Source organism: Rhinoraja longicauda, chromosome 7 (genome assembly GCF_053455715.1).
Source record: "Rhinoraja longicauda isolate Sanriku21f chromosome 7, sRhiLon1.1, whole genome shotgun sequence".
Taxonomy (NCBI): Eukaryota; Metazoa; Chordata; class Chondrichthyes; order Rajiformes; family Arhynchobatidae; genus Rhinoraja; species Rhinoraja longicauda.
In genome coordinates, this window is record NC_135959.1 from 63,529,837 (window position 1) to 63,557,545 (window position 27,709).

Genomic DNA, 27,709 nt, shown 5'->3' on the forward strand with positions numbered 1-27,709 from the left:
GAATAAAACTGTTCGAGACATCAGCCAAACCTTAGGATTACCAAAATCAACTGTTTGGAACATCATTGAGAAGAAAGAGAGCACTGATGACAGAAGAATTCTCTCTATAATAAAGAAAAATCCCCAAACACCTGTCCGACAGATCAGAAACACTCTTCAGTTGACGATTTGTCAATGACCACTATCCACCGAAGACTTCATGAACAGAAATACAGAGGCTACACTGCAAAATGCAAACCACTGGTTAGCCGCAAAAATAGGATGGCCAGGTGACAGTTTGCCAAGAAGTACTTAACAGAGCAACTACAGTTCTGGAAAAAGGTTTTGTGGACAGATGAGACGAAGATTAACTTGTATCAGAGTGATGGCAAGAGCAAAGTATGGAGGAGAGGAGGAACTGCCCAAGATCCAAAGCATACCACCTCATCTGAGAAACACGGTGGTGGGGGTGTTTTGGCCTGGGCATGTATGGCTGCTGTAGGTACTGGCTCACTATTCTTCATTGATGATACAACTGCTGATGGTAGTAGCATAATGAATTCTGAAGTGTAGAGACACATCCTATCTCCTCAAGTTCAAACAAATGCCTCAAAACACATTGGCCGGCAGTTCATTCTACAGCAAGACAATGATCCCAAACATACTGCTAAAGCAACAAAGGAGTTTTTCAAAGCTAAAAAATGGTCAATTCTTGAGTGGCCAAGTCAATCACTCTATCTGAACCCAATTGAGCTTGCCCTTTTATACGCTGAAGAAAAAACTGAAGGGGACTTGCCCCCAAAACAAGCAAAAGCTGAAGATGGCTGCAATACAGGCCTGGCAAAGCATCACCAGAGAAGACACCCAGCAACTGGTGATGTCCATGAATCACAAACTTCAAGCAGTCATTGCATGCAAAGGATATGCAACAAAATACTAAACATAACTACTTTCATTCACATGACATTGCTGTGCCCCAAACATTATGGTGCCCTGAAATGGGGGGACTATGTATAAACACTGCTGTAATTTCTACATGGTGAAACCAAAATGTATAAAAATGGCCTTTATTAAAATCTGACAATGTGCACTTTAACCACATGTGATTTTTTCTATTACAAATCTCAAATTGTGGAGTGAAGAGCAAATAAATAAATGATGAGTCTTTATCCCAAACATTATGGAGGGCACTGTAAATTACATTATTTTAGGAAGGAGATGAGGAGAAATGTCTTTAGTCAGAGGGTGGTGAATCTGTGGAAATCTTTGCCACAGAAAGCTGTGGAGGCCGTCAACGGATATTTTTAAGGCAGAGATAGATAGATTCTTGATTAGTATAGGTGTCAGAGATTATGGGGGGAAGGCAGTAGAATGGATTTGGGAGGGAAAGATAGATTAGCCATGATTGAATGGCGGAGTAGACTTGATGGGCCAAATGGCCTAATTCTACTTTTCCTTATGAGAAGTTCTGGCATTGAAGATTGACCAACTGGGTAGTATAGCGATGAGTTAATATTCAAGGTGTTGATTGATTAATGTTTCAACACAGTCTTGCCTTACAGTTATGGCACTCTGATGAAAGCACTGCTTATCAGACTGTCTGCAATTTTCTCCTTTTACATTTGCTAGTCTGTCTGCTCATTAAAGTGAACAAATCACAGGGTGACCAGCACAGAAATGAAAAACCCAGCAATTTCATTCAAAGGTAAATCAGAGCAAGTTTCAGACCCTTCCAAACTTGATAGAAAAAGCTTAAAATTACTTACTGTGCTTATGTAAAATATACTTTGCTATTCAAGCAGATTGTCAACTTACACAGTATTTGTTCAATAAGAAAGGAAAATAGTCAGATAGGTTTGCTGTCATCTCAAACAGTTAACCTGAATGTGCATATTACGCAGCCCTCGCTTCATAATCTGATTAACTCTTTGACCCTCAGGTAAAGATCTTCAAAACCTAATACCTGTGAATAATCATTTAATTGCTGACAGGATTAGTATTTTTCTAAGGTGATTTTTCATTGTTTCAGTGGAACTGAACAATTTGGACACACATCATTTCCTTTGGATTGTTGCAGGAAGGAACTGCAGATGCTGGTTTAAACCGAAGATAGATACAAAATGCTGGAGTAACTCAGCGAGACAGGCAGCATCTCTGGAGAGAAGGAATGGGTGACGTTTCAGGTCGAGACCCTTCTTCATACTCCTTTGGTTTACTGTCCTATTCCTATTCAATTGTACCTAGGTATTGGAAATAACTGCTGTTTGTAACCTTATAGAAGATCATGTTCTTTGACTATTGTATCTTACAAACATTGCGGTTCATGAACCGAGAAAAACAATGAGTAGTAGAGAACATCCTTTAAAAGTTGCAATATTTTGCCTTTGTTCCTGCTTGGTTTATGTTTAGAATATTCTGACTTCTGACTCCCGAACAAACATTAAGCTCTACATTATATTTTAGCGTACCAAAGAGGTAAATCCCCAATTAGAATTTAATCTTTTAATCTATCATCAAGCCTGTACTTTTCTAAATATTACTTCAGTCTCATTCCCACCTGAACCCATAAATCACTACCAATTTAAAAACCTTTCTTCTCCTGGAAGCTCAATATTTTACTTCTAGATTTACTTTCTAAAAAAACAAAGCCTAGAAATGTACTTGTGCTGATTTTTTCTGGCATTATCAAAAGTTAACAATCTCCCTAATACAGTTTGAAAACGATTTTAAAAATCTCACGAAATTCATTAGCGTCGGTTCCAAAAAGCTTTGGATAACCTTTCCATAATGCCACTGTGATTCAGGGACAACAGGTGTTAAAGAGGCTTACTATCCTGCATTGGGATCATTTTCCTCACAGCTCTATCCACAGAAAGGTTCAAACCACAATACAACCAGCAACCCTTCAGTTATGGAGACACAGTGGTAGAGTTGTTACCTAACACATCAGAGACCCAGGTTCGACCCTTCCTCGAGTGCTGTCTGTACGGAGTTTGCATGTTCTCCCTGTGACTGTGTGGGTTTTCTCGGGTGCTCTGGTTGCCTCCCACAGGTATGTAGGTTAATTGGACCCTAGTATGTAGGATAGAACTAGTGTACGGGTAATAGTTGGTCAGACTCGGTGGGCCGAAGGGCCTGTTTCCACCCTGTATATCTAAAACTAAACTAAACTACTGAGTGTTGGCAAAGAATGAGTGCAAGCTCTAATCTTGTGTGCTGGGGGAAAAGAGTTGTCTAAAGAAGACAGAGAACCCTGCACAGGTTTCTGAAGAACAGCACCCTCCAGAGACAGGTTCTTTATTAAAAAAAGATGCAAGTAAAGGAATGGTAACTGAAGTAACGCAGACGTTGAAATGGTCAGATGGGCATAGGTCACCAGAGACAAACTGCAATGATCATGAGGCATGGTGAGAGCGACTCTGATTTTGACCTTGAGAGCAGTGCAGGGACTTGTACGAGCTTAAGCCTGTGGTTTTCAGAGGTCACAGACTAATTCAGGTGCCTGCACTGTTCTCAGCCAAACTCAGGATCATCTCACTCTCAGAAGCCTCGCAGGCCACCTCTGCTGAGATTTGCTATTTTGCTGGTCGGTCCCCTAAGGGAGAGATTTTTAAAAAGTGCAACATGGTGGCATAACTAGGAGAGCCAGAGACCTGGGCTCAATGCTGCCATTGGGAGCTGTCTGCCTGGAGTTTGTATGTTCTCCCCGTGAATGCATTGGTTTCTTCTTGGCATGTGGGTTGGCAGATTAATTAGCCACGGTAAAATTGCCCCAAGTGTGTCGGTGTGTGGTACAATCTGGGAGGGAGAGTGTGTGGGGAGAATAAAAAATGCAATCAATGTAGGATTGCTGTAAACGTGTAGAAGGTTGGCGCAGACTTGGTAGGCCGAAGGGTGTGTTACAGTATGTGTGGTATCTCGGTCTCTCAACGGGCGGTGTGAAACCTTTGATTCTGGTCAATGTCATTTTTGCAATAAAGACCAGAGGGTATTTGGCTGAACTGCATGCAATGTGAGCATTCATAAAGGGCACTCAAGCCCTTACAGACAACTTTCTATCATGTGAAATTTGGTGCCTGCACAGAGTTTTCTCAGAAGACCACACCCCTTGAGGATTCTCATCTTGCAGCTGGCACACACTGCTAGCAGACATCTGCAAGAGCTGCAAGGTTGCTGATTGCATGATGGTGTTGACCTTTCAATAGCCACTTCCTACGATCAAGGCTGAGAGGAAACATGGAAAGGGTTTACAGTGCTTCTGATATGTGATGAACTTCTCTATTTGCAAGGTCTTTTAAATCAGTTTTTCTCGTTGCTTATCGTTGAGGAGGTTCTTGCTGAAGCCACCCAGGATGTGGTGATTGGGAGTGTGTAGGAAGGAACTGCAGATGCTGGTTGAAACCAAAGATAGACACAAAGAGCTGGAGTAACTCAGCGGGTCAGACAGCATCTCTGGTGAAAAGGAATATGTGACGAATTCTTCAGTCTGAGGAAGGGTCTCCACCCAAAACGTCACATATTCCTTTTCACCAGAGATGCTGTCTGACCCACTGAGTTACTCCAGGTTTTTGTACCTATCAGTGGCAAATGGGATCCCAGTTTGGATCAGTGTGGTCAGGATTTGATTGCCAGAACTGTAAAATAATACAGGAGAGATGTGGTTGGCTGTCATTCAATTAGAGCCTATGGTAAAAATAAAGGCTGGTTCTTCTGGAAGTGAGTCCAACCATTCCGAATTCAAACCCAAATCATTCAAGATCTTGCTGGAGGCAAAGCTTCGGCTTTGCATTACTGTGTAATATCATTGGGTGACCAAGATATATATATTTTTTTTCTAAGGCCGAGATAAACTGTCTTTTAGATCAGTTTACTTTAGTTTAAAGGTACAGCTTGCAAACATGCCCTTCGGCCTACCAAATCCCCACCGACTGTTGATCACCCATTCACACGAGTTCTATGTATCTCGCTTTGCCATCCACTCTCCACACACTAGCGGCAATTTCTTCCAATGCCAGAGTGAGACCACACGCAAACTGGAGGAACAGCTCATATTCCGCTTGAGTAGCTAACTACTCAACAGTATGAACATTGAATTCTCCAATCTCAGGAAACTAGATAACTCTTCTTTTTCTTCCCCCACCCCCTACCTCTCCCCCCACCCTCCCCTCCCCTGGGCCTCACCTGGACTCGTGCCTATTTTTGTCTGCCCCTCCTCACATCAACATTCCTTCCTCTAAGCTGCACAATTGGCAAATCAAGCCTTTTGGTTCTTTTCATCTCTGGCCTTACTCCAACCATCTGCTGATCAAAAATCCCTCCTCACCTGAATGTTACATTTTAGGGACAATTTTAGAGGCCAATTAACCTACAAACCCGCACATCTTTAAGGAGTGGGTGGAAACCGGGGCACCTGGAGGAAACACACCAAGTCACAGGGAGAACGTGCAAGCTCCACACAGATAGCACTTGAGGTCAGGATCGTGCCCAGGTTTCTGGCACTGTGCGGCAGCAGCTCTACCAGGTATGCCACTGTACCACCCATCTCGCAAGCAATCAAAAGGTATGGGACAGGTGAGAAAAATGTAGTACCAGTCAAGATCTTATTGATTGATGGAGCCTGTTTCTATTTCTTTTGCTCTTGCTTTCTTAAATGAAATGTTACCTCTCATGGTTGCTTCAATCAGAGTGATGAAGAGTAATAGGCATTATGACGCCTGTCCTTCAATCTGTGACGTGCAATGGAAAAAGAACAAAGGGCAGGAAGTGCATCGCTTTTAAACCAGTAAACCTGGTTCAGCATTTTATTCTTTGAAAAATGGGCAATGAAAAATATAAAATTCAAAGCGTATCTTAACAATGGCAGTAACACAACTCCGACTCTTCTTTCCTCTGATAACGTCTAATTAAGATAAATAATGTATTCTTCAAATTACTGACAAGTGGAAAATGGATTGAGGGACGCAATATGCTGAGTGCTGGAATCATTTCAACATGCTACATGCTTGTGCATGGCACCAATTAACAAAGCAGCCACAACAGGAGTCAACAAACCACAGCTTTGACAATGTTATTAATGGGAACTTTGAGCAGCTTCAACTCCTTTAACAGCCACTCACTAATAACCACCCTCCCCCCCAACACCCCCCCCCCCCCCCCAACACCTCCTCAATCCTCAAGTCTATTCCAAAAGTGGCTGCATCATATATTAAAGCTACAATATAAAAACACTTACAATGCAGAAACTACATTTTATGCCATTGATGTTAAATTAGTAAACTGGTATCCCTTAATACAATATCGTTACCATTTCACCCACTAGATTATGAAGCAGTCATTTAAACAGACTTGCGAGACTTCTGCACTGGTAATTTTGCCTCTTAAAACAAAATGAAAAGAGAAAACACTGAAACTGAAGAGAATTTCAAATAAATGGCACAGTTCCAACAAATGACAATACTGCAGTCTGACTACAGGAAGAAGGAAGCCAAACAGATGGTGTAACAGTGGAAGTTACGTCTTTTAAGATAACCATGAGTGATAATGGCTACATTTGATAACATTTGCATTGCCTGGGAGATGTGGGACAACAGCTGCTGAATAATAAATATTGTCAGTATTTTAGCTAATACATTTTTCACTTTTTGGAACAATGCATGTATTTATTGTAATGGTTGGTTGTTTGCAGAGTATATGTGGCAATGTATGCTGATTTTAAAATATAGCCACATGTACCTGCTAGTGTATTTCTAAATTCAAAACAAATGTATTTGCAATTTTTTGTGCCCTCTCCTTCAATACATTTTGCCCTGCGGCTTTTCATTGCTGGCACAAAAATGGCACAGGCATAGCATTTAATCCATTTTTACACTGCATATTTCCTCCATTAATGTTAAAGGCTCCAGCTGCCCCATCAGGAGTCAAGAGTCAAGAATGCTTTGTTGTCACATGTCCCAGACAGAACAATGAAATTCTTACTTGCAGCAGCACAACCGAATATGTAAACATAGTGCACTGTAAACAATATAATGAACAAAAAAAACATTCAGTGTGTGTGTGTGTATATATACAGTGCCCTCCATAATGTTTGGGACAAAGACTCATCATTTATTTATTTGCCTCTGTACTCCACAATTTGAGATTTGCAATAGAAAAAAAAAATCATAGCGCGAAGGGTTTAGATGAGGTGCAATTCCTCAACAGTGTTCAGGAGAGTGTTCTTAAGCAGTATGTGGAGGCCCCTACATGTGAGAGGGCAACACTGGATCTAGTATTGGGAAATTGGGAAGGGCAAGTTAATGAAGTGTGTGTGGAGGGGCCTTTTGGGGCCAGTGACCACAGTTTGATTAGGTTTAAGATAGTTATGGATAGGGACGGACAGGGTCTATTTGTTAAAATGCTCAACAGGGGTAAGGCCAACTTTGAGGGTATGAGAGAAGGTCTCGCTCTAGTTGACTGGGGCAGGTTATTAGATGGGAAAGGAACATCGGCTGTGGGATGATTTTAAAAGTGTATTGAAGAAAGCTCAGGATGTGTACGTCCCCGTTTGAGTGAAGGACAAAGCAGGCAGGCGTAAGGAAGCCTGGCTGACGAGGGAAATTGAGACATTAGTCAAAAACAAGAAGGATGCATGGGACAGGTATAGGCAGCTGGGATCAAGTGTATCCCTGGAGGAGCTAAGGAGTAAACTAAAAAAGGAAATCAGAAGGACAAAAAGGGGCCAGGAGATAGCTCTGGCGGATAGCATTCAGGACAATCCCAAAAGATTTTATAAATTCATAAGGAGGAAAAGGGTAACTAGAGAGAGAGTGGGACCTCTCAGGAATCAAAGCAGTCACCTCTGTGTGAGCCACAGGAGATGGGCAAGGTGCTAAATGAGTATTTCTCCTCTGTATTTACCGAGGAGAAAGACAGTAGGATGGAGGAAATTGGAGCAGTCACTGGAAGTGTCTTGAGAGCAGTCAGGGTTACTGTCGAAGAAGAACTGAAGGTACTGTCGTGTTTGAAGGTAGACAAATCTCCAGGGCCTGATCTGATATCTCCGAGGACATTGTGGGAAACGAGAGGAAATTGCGGGTTGAACTTTACGAGTCGTCCTTAAATACAGGAGAGGTGCCAGAAGACTGGAGGGTGGCAAATGTTGTACCTCTTTTCAAGAAAGACTGCAGGGAAAATGCTGGGAACTATCGGCTGGTGAGCTTAATATCTATAGTTGGTAAGTTACTGGAGAGTATTCAGAGGGATAGGATATACAGGGTATAGGCATTTGGATGGGCAAGGGATGATTAGGGATAGTCAGCATGGTTTTGGACATGGGAGGTCTTGTCTCACAAATCTGATTGATTTTTTTGAAGACATGACCAAAAAGGTTGATGAAGGCAGAACTGCAGATGTTGTGTACATGGACTTCAATAAGGCGTTCAACAAAGTTCCACATGGTAGGCTGCTCTGGAAGGTTAGATCGCATGGGATCCAAGGAGAGATAGCTGAATGGATAGCAACGGCTTCATGGAAGGAAGCAGAGGGTAATGGTGGAAGGTTGCTTCTCAGACTGGATGCCAATGACTAGTGGTGTGCCTTAGGGTTCGGTGCTGGGCCCATTACTGTTTGTTATCTACATCAATGATTTGGATGAGATCATACAGGGCACGATTAGCAAGTATGCTGAGGATACAAAAGTTAGTGGTTTTGCAGATAGTGAAGATGGTTGTGAACGATGGCAGCAGGATCTGGATCGATTGGCCAGGTGGGCGGAGGAATGGTTGATGGACTCTAATACAGAGAAGTGTAAGGTGGTGCATTTTGGGATGTCGAACAAGGGCAGGACCTACACAGTAAATGCTAGGCCTCTGGGGAATGTTGTAGAGCAGAGGGATCTAGGAGTACAGTGCTTGGTTCCTTGTAGGTCGAGTCGCAGGTAGATAAGGTGGTCAAAAAGGCTTTTGGCACGTTGGCCTTCATCAGTCAGAGTATTGAGTATAGAAGTTGGGAGGTCATGTTGCATGCTGAGACCGCATTTAGAATATTGTATTCAGTTCTGGGCACCATGTTATAGGAAAGATATTGTCAAGCTTGAAAGGGTTCATGAGGATGTTGCCAGGAATAGAAGGTGTGAGCAAGAGGGAGAGGTTGAGCAGGCTGGGTCTCTATTCCATGGAGCGCAGGAGGATAAGGGGTGATCTTATAGAGGTGTGGAAGATCATGAGAGGAATAGATTGGGCAGATGCACAGAGTCTTTTGCCCAGAGCAGGGGAATCGAGGACCAGAGGATATAGGTTCAAGGTGAAACGATTTGATAGGAATCTGAGGGGTAACTTTTTCACACAAAGGGTGGTGGGTGTATGGAACAAGCTGCCAGAGGAGGTCGTTAAGGCTGGGACTATCTCATCTTTTGAGAAACAGTTAGACAGGTACATGGATAGGACAGGTTTGGAGGGATATAGACCAAGCACAGGTAGGTGGGCTCGTGTAGCTGGCGAGTTGTGCCGAAGGGCCTGTTTCCACACAGTATCACTCTATGAATCTAAAAATAGTGCAAAAAGACAAAACCAATGCCCTATGGCACTATTGAGGAGGAGTGGAGTCTTGACCAATATCACTATAAAACACATTGTTAGCAAAGCAAAATACAGACCAATGATAAACCATTGGTGATCACTATCATTACACCATGAAATTGATAGCACCACTGTGAATTAGGTGCTTGCATAATTTAATGTGGAAATCTTAAAGTTCTATCAGTAATTCAGTGCACCTTCTCAATCTCACAATACAATCTCACAATATTTATTGGAATACAAAGTCAGGTCTACGACTTAAGGAACAATGGGTTGCAAATTCTAGTACATCTGAAGTATGATGTGAATGCAGAAGGTGCCTCTGGGCATGGAGGGAAGGGGAGGAATCGGATACGGGACTTACTTGCACACAATAGAGACATTCTGACACCTTCAGCCTCTCTGACATCACTCTATTTTGAACGGCATGCTACTGATAATCGAGCACATCTCAGATAATGACAAGAACATGGAAATGACAAGCTATATATCGCGGAAAGATTTACCTCCTCTATCCAGTCTTGTTCTTCTAAGCGCTTGTAGATCCGATTGACAGCGGCCTTCACATTTTCATCACGGATATCTTCACTTTGTACCATGGAACAGCACTTCTGATATAACTCATATTTAAAGTGCTTTAAACAGTGGTACACCTCCGTCCTCTCTGCACAAACCCGACCAATTAACATCACCTACAGTAATTCAAAAGAAGATCAGACAAATTGAACAGATCCAAATCACTTTACTTCAATGAATTTATATTTTGTTCATATATGAGATTTACATCAAATTCAAACTGCAGTAAGAAATCTGATTAATTTGCTTGATTCTTTTAAAAAAAAGCTTTCTACTGTTATCTTAAATTATATTGCTTAAACAAAAAAAGAGAAGTTCTCCTTGAGGATATTGTGGTAAAGGGTGGGGGTTAATGATCCATACAGGAAAGAGGTTCCTAGGTTGAAAACTGATTTTTGTTGCTGATTATTCTATCGAACTTCTACAAGTGTACAGTGGAGAGCAGGCTGATTGGTTGCATCGGGCTTGTCCGGTGATTTGAAAGTCTGAAAACAAAGGAGGCAACAAAAAGTGTTGGGTGTTTGTCTATCAGGGGTATAGGCCTCCTCACCATCATAGGATGGTACAGGGTCTATTTCGGCAGCAATATCATCAAAGGCTTACACCACTATGCCCAATCTCTTTTGTTGCTGCTACCATCGGGAAGAAGCTACAGGAGCCAAAGGGCCATTACCCCCAGTTTCAAGTACATTTCTTTTCAATCAACCATCTACCAAAAATCTACCAAAAATTCTGTGTCCGTGAATCGATCATGGACATAGAGGCGCCGGTTCTGGCCAATCGTAACTGCCCCTATGTACGATCGGCCGAGGCATTTCCCGCGAAGGTACAAGGCAAACGACAGTTGCGGGATTCGTTACCCCATCGTAGGTGATAATAGCACCAGCCGCGCTTGTGCGGATCTTTTTGGCGGGCTTTCGGAGAATTGGCGGGAGACGTGGCGCCATCTTGCCGTCGCTGTGGCGTGGTCACCGATGTCGAGACTTTGTTGATTGAACCACTTGCCTTGTTTTTTGCCGCTATGAGCGCGTCCGCTTTCGCTGCATATGCTTCGGGGTCCTTAAAAGAACAATCCGTAAGCAGCAGTCGGACATCCTCGGGAAGTTTCTCGCGGAATGCCTGTTCAAACATCGGGCAATCCGTATGCTCACCGGCTAGCATCATCATTTCGGCCATGAGGACGGAAGGCAGTTGGTCTCCAAGATCCGGTAGGTGCAGAAGTTTTGCCGCACCACCATGCTTATTCAACCCGAAGGTTCGCAGTAATACCTTCTTCATGGCCTCGTACTTGTCTTCCGCAGGTGAATTTACGATGAACCGCATCACGCGCTTGGTTGTGTCCGGCGATAGAGCGCTGACGAGGTAGAAGTACTTCGTGGACTCGTCCGACACCTTCTTTATATGGAATTGAGCCTCGGCGTGGATAAACCAAGCTTGCGGTGCGTACGTCCAAAATAACGGAAGATGAACGCCTGCCGCGCTTGACTCCGGTGTGCCCTGCTCGGTCATCGTCAACGAGGCGTCGGGTTCCTGCTCAGTCGGTGATCGTCCAGATCACGTCGGGGTCACCAATATGGCGAGTCCGAAACTTGTTGGTTGTAGACGAAGTTTATTGCAGCCGCAATACACGAATACAGAGTTAAACAACAAGGTACAGGACAACCAATACAAACTTACTGTCTTCCTTGAAGACTTCGCCGAACTGACTAAAACGGGCGCCAAACGCGCACATGACATCGCTGGCCAATCAGCGATGTCGTTCCCTGGACCAATCCCCATGGTCGCGTTCCCACGTGACCTCGCTGGCCAATCCGAGGGTTCGACGACCTGGACCATTCTCTATGGTCGCTACAAAAGAGATATTTTAGGTGAAGGTGATAGTGTCTTTGGTGTCTCTAAAAGTGCCACTCTGGATAAACCAGAGTGTTAGGTTGGAGGGTCGGATGAGGCAGGGCTGAAGAGTTTGGGCAACTTAATGGAAGGGGAAACAATTGATCGAACTGACATTGCTGTCAGCCTCAAGACCCAGGCAGCCGACATGGTGCCAACACAGGATGATCATAGGCCACATGCATCAATGTTAATTCTGCTCTATTAGACTGCTCTGGGGTGAGTATCTGTCCATTTCAGTGTAGACTATATCGAGTGGCCGTAAGTGCCATTCATGAACACTGGCCAAATAGTCTGTTTCCTTATCTTTTCAGGATGCTGATGTCATCCTAAAGTCATCCTCAACTGCCCACCTGGAGCTGGAGGCAAGTTTGAATTGTTGCTGTGTTTGTGGGCGAAGATTCACAATCAGTTGGGTAGGAAGCTCCAGGTATGAGACCTAATGGTGTCAAAGGAATGGCCATATATATTTCAGGTCAAGAAGCCATTTGATGGGAACCCACAAGTGTAGCTTTTCTTTGTCTCCGTTGCCCTTACTCTTGGTAGTAGAGGTCACAAACTTGGGAATTGCTGTTCGAGCAGCAATGTACTTTGCAAGTGATATACACCATGCTCATGGTGTTATATTGGTGAAGAGAATATACACTGATCAGCCAAAACATGATAACTACCTGCCTAATGTGCTGTTGGTCCTCTGTGTGCTGCCAAAACAGCGCCGACCCGCCGAGGCATGGACTCCACAAGACCCCTGAAGGTGTCCTGTGGTATCTGGCACCAAAACATTAACAGCAGATCCTTCAAGTCCTGTAAGTTGCGAGGTGGAGCCGCCGTGGATCGGACTTGTCGATCCAGCACATCCCACAGATGCTCAATCAGATTGAGATCTGGAGAATTTGGAAGCCAGGGCAACATCGTGAACACTTCATCATGTTCCTCAAACCATTCCCGAACAATGTGTGCAGTGTGGCAGGGCGCATTATCCTGCTGAAAGAGGCCACTGCCATCAGGGAATACCTTGCCATAAAAGGGTGTACCTGGTCTGCAACGATGTTTAGGTAGGTGACAAGTGTCAAATTGTCTTCCACATGGATGGTCGGACCCAGGGTTTCCCAGCAGAACATTGCCCAGAGCATCACACCGGCTTGTCGTCTTCCCACAGTCAGTTTGGACCAGACGGGATAGCCTTTGTTGCCATCGTGCATCGATGAGCCTTGGGCGCCCAACACCCTGTCGCCGGTTTGTGGTTTGTCCCTCCTCGGACCACTATCGGTAGGTACTCACCACAGCTGACCGGGAGCACTCCACAAGCCTTGCCGTTTCAGAGATGCTCTGACCCAATCGGCTGGCCATAACAATTTGGCCCTTGTCAAAGTCACTCAGGTCTTTACTCCTGCCCATTTCTCCTGCATCCAACACATCAAGAACTGACTGTTCACTTGCTGCCTAATATATACCACCCCTTGACAGGTGCCATTGTAACAAGATAACCAATGTTATTCACTTCACCTGTCAGTGGTCATAATGTTTTGGTTGATCGGTGTATATTCAGATTGGCATTCAAGGTGTGCGCTGGATAATTTTCACTACTGTAGTGTTGTTAGAGTTGCACTAATTCATGTATGTAACGAGTATCCTAGTATGCTCCTGTCTTGTGCCTGGTAGATGGTGAAAAGGCTTTTGGGTGTCAGGAGGCGAGTTATTAATTGCAGAATGCCCACCGTCTAACACACTCTTTCAGGCACAGTATTTATGTGGTAGGTGCAGTTGAGTTTCTGGGCAATGGTCACCCCCAGGATGATGATGTCATCTTTGACTAGAAATTCAACTGGACCAGCCACATAAATTTTGGAACGACATGAAAAGGTCAAGGTAGAATTTATGTTGATTTAAAAGCAGAGCTGTTACTCAATGCAATCCATTCAACCATGTCTAAAGTAGCTTCTGGCTATAAAACAACTGCCATTTTGCATTGTATCTCATGCTGATTTCCAATATTTTCACATTGTTTATGAAATGTCTACTGATTTAGACTAAAGGTGTTTACCATGTCTGAAGAAAAGTCCCATCCCGAAATGTCACCTATCCTTTTTCTCCATTGATTTTGCCTGATCCCCTGAGTTACTCCAGCACTTTGTGACTATCTTTTGTTTACCATGTTACCGGTTTCAGTCCCTACTCAAAGGTGATCCTAAATTAGAGAGCTCAGTGCTTACAGTAAAACACTCAAAAAGTAGTAATTGTAAGGAGCAAAAGCTTGTCACATTTAATCTTAATTATCTTTCACCAGTTGTATTTTAAAGTGAGTCCAATGGTGAAATGACTGAGCAAATGCACCAAGGTACAATATTGCCATCTGATGGAGCTTTGGAGACACAACGACTCGACAACATAATACTAGTATTTCTATCGACCATTACAGGTAACAATCGTATTAGTATGATCAAAGATTATAATGCATGTTACTTTTTAAACACCAATCAGCAGAATAGGATTAAAATAGTTTTATTGTCTGTTATCATTCATATATCTGACAGCTGACTTTTGATAATTTCACGTTATTCACTTTCCTCACGCAAATAACAAAGTCATAATCTAAAAGAGGCTTGACATAATAACTTCATTATTCCTGGTTAATTGCCTCCAATTTGCATAAAGTGAACAATAGGAAACTCTCCAAGCACAGATTTATTTTTCAGCCCACCTTGCATTTTTTGGACAAAATAGCAAACTTGCAAAATTTGTGAATATTTAATTATATTGTCCTATTGTAGTAATTGCTCTGAGGCACAAGGCCCATTTCAATGGAGCAGGGAATTAAAATGGATGCTATATATTTAGTAATCTCTCCCAGTTACATTCATACTGTTTGCTATTTTAACCACAGTTTAGAAAGTTGACTTAATCGCCTGTCAGAAGCTAGTGGGGCAGATGAACATGGTGAAATTAGTCTGTTGGGAAGCAGTAAGGACTCTAAGGATATTTTAACTAAAAAATGCAAATATTCTGCTCAAGTGCCAACCTGCCAGCAGTTTCCACTAAAACAAAACAGATAATCCTTTTTGTAAAGGATTAGCAAGATGATTGTAGAGCTAAAGGTAATAAATAAATTAATCTCGTGTGCAAGATAATGTGTGACAATTCTTTGTGTACTGGTCCCAGAAGAGGATGTACTACCATCCAATACAGTCATCCCATTCTTTTAAATCTCCATTCTTATTGTAAATAAATAATTACATTTAAATGGTGTTTTTTTTTTATAACCTGAAAATATCCCAAGCCACTTTCTAAACAATTACAATTATTTATGGTAAAACATGGCACTGTTCCCACAATGTAGAGTGCCCTCCATAATGTTTGGGACAAAGACCCATCATTTATTTATTTGCCGCTAAACTCCACAATTTGAGATTTGTAATATTAAAAAATCACATGTGGTTAAAGTGTACATTGTCAGATTTTATTAAAGGCCATTTTTACACATTTTGGTTTCACCATGTAGAAATTACAGCTGTGTTTATACATAGTCCCCCCATTTCAGCGCACCATAATGTTTGGGACACATGGCTTCACTGGCGTTTGTAATTGCTCAGGTGTGTTTAATTGCCCCCTTAGTACAGGTATAAGAGAGCTCTTAGCACCTAGTCTTTCCTCCAGTCTTTCCATCACCTTTGGAAACTTTTATTGCTGTTTATCATCATGAGGACCAATGTTGTGCCAATGAAAGTCAAAGAAGCCATTATGAGACTGAGAAACAAGAATAAAACAGTTAGGGACATCAGCCAAACCTTAGGCTTACCAAAATCAACTGTTTGGAACATAATTAAGAAGAAAGAGAGCACTGGTGAGCTTACTAATCACAAAGGGACTGGCAGGCCAAGGAAGACCTCCACAGCTGATGACAGAAGAATTCTCTCTATAATAAAGAAAAATCCCCAAACACCTGTCCGACAGATCAGAAACACTCTTCAGGAGTCAGGGATTTGTCAATGACCACTGTCCGCAGAAGACTTCATGAACAGAAATACAGAGGCTACACTGCAAAATGCAAACCACTGGTTAGCTGCAAAAATAGGATGGCCAGGTTTCAGTTTGCCAAGAAGTACTTAAAAGAGCAACCACAGTTCTGGAAAAAGGTCTTGTGGACAGATGAGACAAAGATTAACTTATATCAGAGTGATGGTAAGAGCAAAGTATGGAGAAGAGGAGGAACTGCCCAAGATCCAAAGCATACCACCTCATCTGTGAAACACGATGGTGTGGATGTTATGGCATGGGCACGTATGGCTTCTGAAGGTACTGGCTCACTTATCTTCATTGATGATTCAACTGCTGATGGCAGTAGCATAATGAATTCTGAAGTGTATAGACACATCCTATCTGCTCAAGTTCAAACAAATGCCTCAAAGCTCATTGGCAGACGGTTCAGTCTACAACAAGACAATGATCCCAAACATACTGCTAAAGCAACAAATGAGTTTTTCAAAGCTAAAAAATGGTAAATTCTTGAGTGGCCAAGTCAATTGCCCAATCTGAACCCAATTGAGCATGCCTTTCATATGCTGAAGAGAACACTGAAGGGACTAGTCCCCAAAACAAGCAGAAGCTAAAGATGGCTGCAAAACAGGCCTGGCAGAGCATCGCCAGAGAAGACACCCAGCTACTGGTGATGTCCATGAATCACAGACTTCAAGCAGTCATTGCATGCAAAGGATATGCAACAAAATACTAAACATGACTACTTTCATTTACATGACATTGCTGTGCCCCAAACATTATGGTGCCCTGAAATGTGGGGGGGGGGGGGGGGGGGGGAACTCTGTATAAACACAGCTGTAATTTCTACATGGTGACACCAAAATACATAAACTGGCCTTTATTTAAATCTGACAATGTGCACTTTAACCACGTGATTTTTTTCTATTACAAATCTCAAATTGTGGAGTACAGAGGCAAATAAATGAATGATGGGTCCTTGTCCCAAAAATTATGGAGGGCACTGTATTAAGTGACCAGACCACCTGTTCTGATCTGGACAACCAGAGAAAAGGTTATACAATATACAGGAAGGGGTATTTCTATACCTCGCCACAAGAGACACAAGGATAAGTTAACTGCTCACTGATTCCAAAGACTTGCTCATTTCCCTTCCATACAAATTCACCCCCTCTGTGCCAACATTCTATTTCTCCTCCAGCACTCAATTAATCATGCCTCAAAGATCTGTGAAATCTGTAAGTCTTGTACATCAGTGACAGACTGATTATGCAGAGTCAGAAACTGCTGCCAAACCACAACGTAGACCAAATTACCAAATGTGTTAACACTGCTGAATTTGCAACATGATTTCACTTTATTTATCGCTGATTGTCAAAACATAATGCCTTTCATATAAGTACTCCTAGAGGGTGATCTCACTTGAGCTCGGCAAGGCTAAAGGAGACGATTGTTGTTTACTTCAAGATACTTGGAAGGTTTAGTGCAAAATAACTTCTGGGATTTTGCTTCTATGAGACAGTGACCTTTGCTGCTACTGTGAATATTTGGGGCAATTAATTTGCTGGAATCATGGTGGACACTGAATGGTGGGGCTGGCGATAAGTGTGGAGAAGTGCAAGTGTGCAGACACGCTGACAACTTGAATGGGTTCAATGCTATAGCGGCAATACCCGAGAACATCACTTCTAATCTGTTGGCAAACACACTGTGGAAAGTATGTGAGACACAGAAAGTCGCCTCCTCCATCCACCAGTCAGTATGAGGTGAAAAGGATCCAAATGTAACTATTTGATCTTAAGGGTCCAAGTGTAACTGAACTGATAGTAGCTGCAATGCGAGGTGACACTGAGTCTCTTTGTGAGAACTAGTCAGTAATGTTGTTAGACATTACCACTCCCTCCATGGTAAACTGCACATGCTAAGGCCCCAAGAGATATCTTGGGTACGTCCTGCACCAAACAACACCACTTTCATTAAATACCTATCCGCTGATATGGTAGTGTGAATGTATGCGATAGGGTGAAGGTTCCAAAGCGACTGAATGACACAAAATAATAGTGTGCTGGCTAGGAATGGGTGTTGAAGGCTTGTTCATGGTTGCTTGCCTGGAGGAGATGCAAATAAAAGCAGATTCATGTGTACTCTGGAGAAAGGAAAAAAAACATCAGGACTGTGAGATACAATCCCCCTCATGATGCTGGCAACCTGAAAGAAAAAAAGCTAGATATATACTGCACACTAGGCAGCATCTGTGGAGAGAGGAAAATCAACATTACAAGGAAAGGCAAGTTATCGAGCTATTAATAATTCGGTGTTGAATCCTGAGGGCTACGATTTATCTCGCTGAAGGATGAGATGCTGGCTCATTCTCACCAGAGATGTTTAATCTCTTACACCTCCATTCTCTACTGGGAAGGCCTGAAGGCCATTCCCATCTTAAGCACAGCCCCAACTAGTCTCGCTTCAATGCCAGCATTTTTCTTTGGACCGAATTTATGCTCATGTTGAAAAATATGTTTAACTCTGCTCAAATTGAAAGTGGTAATTTCTGGTGTACGAACGTTAACCTGCTATATTAACTCAACATTTTTCTCTGCTGTCTGAGGAAACTGATGAGATCCTTTGTGACTGCTTTGAGTCGGTGGACCGGTCCATATTTCAGGACTGACCTAAATTGCATGTGCCACTGCTGTCACAGACTTCATCAGCAACTATGCAAAGGACTGTGTACCAACGAAGACGATACGCATGTTCCCCAACCAGAAACCATGGATGAACAGGTTCATCGAGTCTGCAGCGTTCAAGTCAAAGAATCCCGAACAGTAAAAGAAATTCAGATCTTCGCAAAGCCATTAGGATGCCAAAAGGGAAATCTGGTCCAATCTGGAGACTTGAGGCAATGACACGAACGCCCATCGACTGTGGCAAGGTTGCACGCTGTAACAAGCTGCAAAGTGAAGTCGGGTGGCATTGATGCAACAAATCGCTCCATTCCAACCTTAGTACCTCACAGTTCGGCCAGTTTACTTTTAATCTCCTTTTGTTCTCTTCCATCCACTTTTATTTATACCTCCTTCAGACAGGTCAGCATCAATAAACAAGCCTTCTCGACCCAGAGTACAACTTCTATTATTCAGTCTACCTTGATCTCCACACAATCACAGGTTTCCTTTGATCTTTCCACTCCTCTGTAACTTAAAATATGTTTGAATTCCAACTATTCCTCGTTCCGATGAAGGGACATGAACAAGAAGGGTCTCAACCCGAAACGTCGCCCATTCCTTCTCTCCTGAGATGCTGCCTGACCTGCTGAGTTACTCCAGCATTTTGTGAATAAATACCTTCGAAGCGTTAACTATGTTTCTCTCTGTAAATGCTACTCCATCTGCTGAGTATTTTCAGAACTTTCTGATTTATTTCAGATTTCCAGTATCTGCACATTTTTCTTTAGCTTTATTGGGTTACATTCCGAGACTAATTTGTCATTTATCTCACTTTCTTTTGGGGCCTTGTGTAATATGCCCCACACATCACCAACATAACAATTCCCGGCATTTCAAGGTACTTCATTGCTTGTCACATATTTTGAAACATTCAAAAGTGGATGATAAAGCATTGTAAATTGAAGTCTTGTTTTCTTTCTATTAAACCAGACACAACTTACTGCCTTGAAGCTGAAACGGACTGTAGAATTATCTCCTGCAAAAAAAAAAAATTAGCAAAAGAAAAAAATCCTGTCTGGAAGATAAAATGAGTGTAACAGGTCCGCTATTAAATGTCAGAGTGAACCAACTATGCTGAATGTGTAGGAAGGAACTGCGGATGCTGGTTTAAACAGAAGATAGACACAAAATGCTGAAGTAACTCAGCGGGACAGGCAGCATCGCTGGAGTGAAGAAATGGGTGACGTTTCAGGTCAGGACCCTTCATCAGGCTTGAATCCTACTTGTTTCTTAATCCTATCCTCCCTTTACATGGTGAAGTATTTTTACCTCTTTAACATCCTTCTTGCACTTCTCGTGTTATTCTTTCACGACAGAGCAATCTGCGGGTGCACGTACAGATACAGAAAAGTGTACAGAATTTTTCTTATGTGGGAGTCCTTTTCAGCAGAGTAATTTGGAGATTTGCTCTGTTCCCCATCCTCTCCCTCCCCAGTTTCCCACAGTGGATATCTCTCTATTATGCTCTGTGGAGTGGATATTGTGTGAAAGATTGAAGAAACCAGTGAAAGAAACATTTTCTGAGAACCAACAAGCTGACACACAGTTACTGATGAACACCTAATCACTGAAACTGCAAATATTCCCCTGATGCCTACGATTCATTCCTCTGCAATTATAAATCATTTCACTCTCCCCCTTCAACTTTCTTGCATTTGAAGTGGGGCTTAAGAATTGAAATGCCATTATTAAGGTTACTTGTTATTTATTGTACAGTAATGTAGTTCAACCTGGGTCTGGAGTTCAGTTTTCTCCTACTTGCTCGATCAATGCATTAGGCTAAATATTGGATTGGATATTACACTATTTCAGTGCAATGGGAAGCAAAGGTAAAATCAAAACAAAAATGCAGATGCTGGAAATCTGAAAGTAAAAGAGACAATGCTGAACACACTCAGCAGCTCAGGCAGCCTCTGTGGAACATGAAACAGTTAATGTTTCAAGGACGAGCTCCTTCGGCAAAACAATGGGATCCAATTTGAATTGGGAAATCGCCAAATGGCAGCAGCAATGTTTCTGTCACATTTAACACAGTGACGGAAATTATTTTTAGAGGAGAATGAGATAACTGCTGCATGTTGTGGTACGTTGAAATTAATTTTGTGAGACAAGGTGATTATGTAAAGAAACATATGATGATAGTGATTGCTTAAATTTTCCTTTAAGCATCTAAATCAGTGGTTTTAATGAAGATAAGTCATGAAAGATGCCAAATAGAGTGCTGATTTGTTATTGTGTAGGAAAGAACTGCAGATGCTGGTTTAAACCAAAGACACAAGATGCTGGAGTAACTCAGCGGGACAGGCAGCATCTCTGGAGAGAAGTAATGGGTGATGTTTCGGGTCGAGACCCTTCTTCAGACTGAAGACCCTTTGACGACCCTTCAGACTGAACCAAATACTATCGGAGGACTATCGGAACACAGCTACCAGCCTTGGAGGGCATCTCCAACACACGATGCCTCAGAAAAGCCACCAGCATCTACAAAGACTCTTCACACCCCTGCAACAGTCTGTTCGAACTTCTACCATCGGGCAGACGATACAAGGCCTTCTACGCCCGTACCTCCAGACTCAGGAACAGCTTCATCCCCAGGGCCATAGCTGCTATGAACCAGTCCTGCTGAGCCGGATGGTCACATCGCACAGTGAACCGGCACAGATCTACTTGCACTTTATTCTGTTTTAAAACTGTTCTAATTTGTTTCATTGGGTTGTTTAAATTAATACTGACTAGCTAATTAATTTATTGCATCGTACTGGGAGGCACATTCCCAATCTCGTTGTACCCCTGTACAATGACAATCAAGATATATTGCATTGTATACTGGTTCAGACTGAAGGGTCTCGACCAGAAACGTCACCCATTCCTTTTCTTCAAAGATGCTGCCTGTCCCGCTGAGTTACTCCAGCATTTTGTGTCTATTGCTGGTAAGTTATTGTGTGTTCTGTCTATTACATAGAGCCAACATTACCCAGAAAATGTTTTGCTTTGCAGCTGATGAAGGTGATTAAACATAGATTTATTCAACACTTTTATTCGTTTCGGTCCTGTGTTCCTAATCCCTGTGTGCCATACCAAATGCCGCCGCCTCCTCTCACTCTGAGAAACCCCGAGCCCTGTATTCTGGTTTGACCCATTGGTGTGACCCATTCCTTCTCTCCAGAGATGCTGCCTGTCCCACTGAGTTACTCCAGCATTTTGTGTCTGTATTCTGGTTTACGTTGCTTTACCTGCTTGTCATTCGACATGAAGCTGTCTTGTTCCAAGCTCTTGGAGTCATACAGCTGCCCCGACAGGATAACTGTGAACCTACAGGTGCGATTCAGCCCACAGGCTTGACAAGCGGTTTTGATTGCTGGACCCTCTTTCACATAAAGATTAGAATAAGAATCTACACGTTCCTGTAAAAATAGCATAAAAGTACCAAGATATTTAAGCAAATATTTCAAAGAGATCAGGGTCCATTCCAAAATTATATTAACCAAAAAGAAATTAGACTGAGAAAAGGCAAAAAACATGGATGAGTTCAGTGTCTATTGGATTATTTCATATACTGGTTTATGAACCTGCTGTTTTCAGAATTGTTCTCATCAAATTGAAACTCCTACTCTGAATAAATAAATTATTCTGTTTATGTAAGACATATGAATGAGAAATTAAAGCCAGAATTTAGGGTCAGGAAATCACAGTCATACAGTACAGAAACGTGTCCTTTACCCACCAAAACCTTGCTGGTCATAAAGCACCCACTTACTCTAACTCTGCACTTGTCATTTTTTTTTGTCACATTCAACCACTCAATTAACTGCTAGGCACAATTTACAGTGGCCAGTTAACCTACTACCTGCATGTTTTTCAGTACGTGTGAGGAAACCATATACCTGGAGGAAAGTCTGATGCAGTAGGACAATTTAGAGCACATCTGGCCAGACTTCCCCCTGATTACATTAACTTAAATACTTTTATTCTTTTAGTTAGAAGTTTCAAATTGCTAATTGTATAAACAAGACAACGGAGCATTCAAAACCTAAGGGAACAGTTAGGCTAACTGCATAGCTTCCAACGCTAACAGCTGGATTTGGCTGTAAAAACAAATAGCCTTCACCATCCGATATTAAATTCATTTTCTCTTTCAAATGTTAAATAAGTTGAATAATACTTGTTCCAGAATATACCGTAGCTCTCAGAGTTCAACAGAAATACTGCATAAATATGTCATTAGTTGTAGAACAACACAGAATATGGAATTCTTAATTCCCCACCGGGTGCACCCTGGGCGGCACGGTGGCGCAGCGGTAGAGTTGCTGCCTTACAGCGAATGCAGCGCTGGAGACTCAGGTTCGATCCTGACTACGGGCGCCGTCTGTACGGAGTTTGTACGTTCTCCCCGTGACATGCGTGGGTTTTCTCTGAGATCTTTGGTTTCCGCCCACACTCGAAAGACGTACAGGTTTGTAGGTTAATTGGCTGGGAAAATGTAAAAATTGTCCCTAGTGGGTGTAGGATAGTGTTAATGTGCAGGGATCACTGGGCGGCGTGGACCCGGTGGGCCGAAGGGCCTGTTTCTGCGCTGTATCTCTAAATCTAAAAACCCTATCATGATGTTCTCAATGATCCTCAGGAACCATGCATTTAAATTGAAAACCTTTGAATCAAGACTTCAATGATCTGTGGGTTGCGAAGCAACAGAATACCTTGCTAATGCTATTGATGATTGTTTCTACTTTCCTTTGACACAACTATCATTTAGTTGTTGTCAAGCTGCCTCATAGTCCTAATACCACTATAAATTGGCAAGGGTTTATAAATAATGCACTTTGTTCTGTCAATTTGAGAACCGGCAAAATGGGAATACAACAAATTCTGATGATAAAAGTTACATTAGGGACAGGGGAAATGCACTCTATTTGTGTCTCTTTATCTCTGTTCCCTGTAAGGCAACAATAGTCAAGTCAACAATGAGTTGAGCAAAGGAGCAAAGAGGTCCTTCTGCAGTTGTACAGGGCCCCAGTGAGACCGCACCTGGAGTACTGTTTGCAGTTTTGGTCTCCAAATTTGAGGAAGGATATTCATGCTATTAGGGCATGCAGTGTGGGTTCACTAGGTTAATTCCCAGAATGGCGGGACTGTCGTATGTTAAAAGACTGGAGCGACTAGGCTTGTATACACTAGAATTTAGAAGGATAAGAGGGGATCTTATTGAAACATATAAGATTATTAAGGGATTGGACACATCAGAGGCAGGAAACATGTTCCCAATGTTGGGGGAGTCCAGAACCAGGGCCACAGTTTAAGAATAGGGGGTATGCCATTTAGAACGGAGATGAGGAAAAACTTTTTCAGTCAGAGAGTTGTAAATCTGTGGAATTCTCTGCCTCAGAATGCAGTGGAGGCCAATTCTCCGGATGCTTTCAAGAGAGAGCTAGATAGAGCTCTTAAAGATAGTGGAGTCAGGGGAGAAGGCAGGAACGAGGTACTGATTGTGAATGATCAACCATGATCACATTGAATGACGGTGCTGGCTCAAAGGGCCGAATGGCCTACTCCTGCACCTATTGTTTATTGTAGTCACAATATTTCAAACAAAAGACTAACGGTTGAAGGCACTCAGTGCCATGTTTTCTGTTCGAGATTCCAGCATCTACAATCTCTTGTGTCCTCACAATGTTTCAGGACTCGTGCTTATTAGCACAACTTTCTGCAGTTAGTGATGATCTGACTAGCTTCCTGTTCAAACTGCAAACTATTTCGGTAAGCAGTTTGAACAGGAAGACAGTTTGAGATGGGTAATTTGATCGCACATTCAAGATGAATCTTGCCCTCACCTCACTTCCAATAAGCAATAAGTAACACATTAATTACATTCTTAAAACTCACCCTGTAGCGATTTTTCCACCGACTTGTTGTCCATAAATTTGTAAGACGCATCTGAACATTGCGTTCATCCACATGATTTAGAGAGTTCAACATTTCTTTTGCATATTTCTTTTTCCTGCTTCCTTCTGTTGGAATCCGCATAAGGAGAAGAAAATAGTGATAAAATATGAACATTTGGAACAAGGCAAATATGCAATTAGTTGTTGACGAGCCATCAAAGACTTAGGGAATTGCAGAAGTTAAGTTATTGGGTTAGAAATCCTGCGACCTCACATCCTAATTCAGAGACATTAGTTCAAATCCCACCATCGTGATTAATAATATATTCAGCTCATTAAATAAATCTGGAATTATTAAACTAATGTTGGTAATAATGACCTTGAAGTTGCCAGATGTTTATAAATACCTAAGATAGATACAAAATGCTGGAATAACTCAGCGGGACAGGCAGCATCTCTGGAGAGAAGGAATCAGTGACGTTTCGGATCGAGACCCTTCTTCAGACTGATGTCAGGAGAGTGGACTGTACATAGATAAGGAAGTGTATTTATAAGGAAGTGTAAGGTGTGAAAACAGGACAAATGAAATGAATGATCAAGGAAAATGTAGAACAGATCATTGTTGGTTGGGAGAAGGTAACAACAAAGCTGAGATAAAATGTAGTCGAAGACAGTAAGACTGATTGGAGAACTGGGAAGGCGGAGGGGATGGAGAGAGAGGGAAAGCAAGGGCTACTTGAAGTTAGAGAAGTCAATGTTCATGCCGCTGGGGTGTAAACTGCCCAAGCGAAATATGAGGTGCTGTTCCTCCATTTTGCGCTGGGCCTCACTCTGACAATGGAGGAGGCCCAGGACAGAAAGTATACTGTGGGAATGGGAGGGAGTATTAATGTGTTGAGCAACTGGGAGATCAGGTAGGTTTAGGTGGACTGAGCAGAGGTGTTCAGCGAAACAACCGCCGGGCCTGCACTTGGTCTCGCCGACATACAGGCGTCCACACCTGGAACAGCGGATAATGTTTCCTACTGTAAGTTATCCTTTGCAAATCCAGAAGATTAAATTGACCCGAAGGCCAGGATACTGTGTTGTCCAGCAAAGTGGAACTTGCAAGGTGGAAAATAAACCTCAGGCAGCAAATTCCAAAACTGTCTTTGGTCATGACATCAAAGTCAAAACCTTTGACTGCTTGTTGATGTTAAAGGCCCTTTGAACTATTTCTAAATGTTTGTCCATCAGACATAGCTAAAAGCTCAACTACATTTTAAGTTTTAAAAAGTTGAAAATATTCAATAATACATTTGAAAATATTATAACCTGTTAGAAATGAATTAAAATAAAATGAAAAGATAAAAAGAATAACGAATAAAGATAAAATGAATAAAGATAAAAAGAATAAACAAAGGCAAAGGCACACCTGCACGAGTGCCAGCCATTGAGGGAGGGGGGCCAGGGAGTCACGGCCAATAAACTGACTTTAACAAATGCGCTCCCACTCCCCCCCCCCCCCCCCGCGGAGGACCAGCAGGAGGACCGCCGCCCGTCTCGGCATGCCTCGCGCCTGACATTCCCCCAAAGAAGATGGCCGCTGGCAGGACAGCCGCTCTCCTGCTGCTGGCCACAGTGAAGGCTGCCTGCTTAAACCGACGGCGTCGTCGAGTCCACGCTCCCGCCAGGGCCCAGTGCCCGGAAACAGCACCAGACTACAACTCACAGCGGGCAGCTTCTTCTCCTCCTCTTCCTGCCTCTCCTCCAGAGTCCACTTCGACCACTCCAACAAAAATGGCGGCCACTCTCCTTCTTCTCCTCCTCCTCCTGCTCTGCCGTCTTGTGCACGCCTCCCGCCGCCGCGCTGCCCGCAGGGAGGTGTAGTCCCAGCTCCCCCCCGCCTCAGCGCACTGAACAATCACTGGACTACAACCTCACCGCACACACACACACAGGGTAATGATAATATAATATAGCAATTATAATACTTAAAATATAATAATGTAAGAATATTAAATGTTATATTGTATATCTTTCGATATAAATAAATGGAGTGTGTGAGTGGGGGGAGGAGGGTGGGGTTAAGGGGGATTGAGTGAAGGGGGTGAGGGTCGTACACCAGTACAAGAGAGGCTTTGGGTTCACGGCTCGCTCCGGCTGCATTGCTGGCCCCATGGGGCTGACGTCACTGGCACCCTCTCCCCTTCCCTGTCCCCCCTCTACGAGGAATGGGCCCAACGGGTCCACTTGGTCTAGTATATTACGAAAACTCTCATCTTGTTTGTTCCGTACATTTGTGCCATAGTTGTTCGTTGTTTCTTTATGCCCTTTTCATCCACAAAAAAGGTACACGACCCGGACAATTTTAAGCCCACCTTACTCACCATTGTCCTGGGGAGTGTTTAACACAGTTTTCATTCAAATTGGTCTTATATTTTAAAAGTTAGAAGCATTTTAAAGTTTTTAAATTACCTTATTAAACCGATGGTTGACATCTTCAGCGTATAACGTCACAATGGGACCCGCACGGGTGACAGCCAATGAGGGAGGGGGCCCACGATGACCCAGAGGCGGGACCCGCCAGAGTGACGGGAGTGGCGGCCAATGAATGCGGGGGGTTCTAACTTTACCAGCACCCGTCCCGACATGCCCCGTGCCTGACCTTCCTCCCGTGGTGCAGCGCGGCGCCAGAGGTGGCGGCAGAGGGTCTAACAAGATGGCCGTCGCTGCCGCTCGCCGCCGATCAGCGCTGGACGCACGGGGCCCAGGTAAGTAGCTTTACCCTGTCCCCCCTCACCCACCCTCGGACCCGGGGGACACTCCCCGCCTGGCAATGGGTCCACGGGTTGCCGGGCCCGCAGGATCGTCAGTTGCGAGAGGGTTACCCCGCCCCCAGGAGAGGCACGCAGGAGAAAAGGAGCCGAGGTCAGTGTATTTTCCCAGTCCCCCTCGCACGCCCATGGGACGCTCTCTGCCCGCCAACGGGTCCATAGATTGGTACTGTTGCTGGGCCCGGCATGGCCCCAGGGGACTTTTCCCGCCAACGGGTGCACGGGTCGGTAGGGTAGTTGGGCCCGCAGGAGTGGTTTGTACCCATCGGGGGTTGCCGTGCTTGCAGGACACTGCA

The 27,709-nt window shown here is 43.2% G+C and overlaps 1 protein-coding gene across 3 annotated transcripts in view; it reads right to left on the minus strand.

Moving 5' to 3' along the window:
* Positions 1-27,709, minus strand: part of LOC144595344 (coiled-coil domain-containing protein 82-like) — a 50,461-nt gene that overhangs the window by 11,753 nt on the left and 10,999 nt on the right. For all 3 annotated transcript variants that reach the window (XM_078402745.1, XM_078402744.1, XM_078402743.1), the window contains 3 exons: positions 24,599-24,723; positions 21,952-22,122; positions 10,040-10,225 (listed from right to left, as the gene is read on the minus strand). In XM_078402745.1, coding sequence (XP_078258871.1) covers positions 10,040-10,225; positions 21,952-22,122; positions 24,599-24,723 — 482 coding nt within the window. The remainder of the gene's footprint in view (positions 1-10,039; positions 10,226-21,951; positions 22,123-24,598; positions 24,724-27,709) is intronic.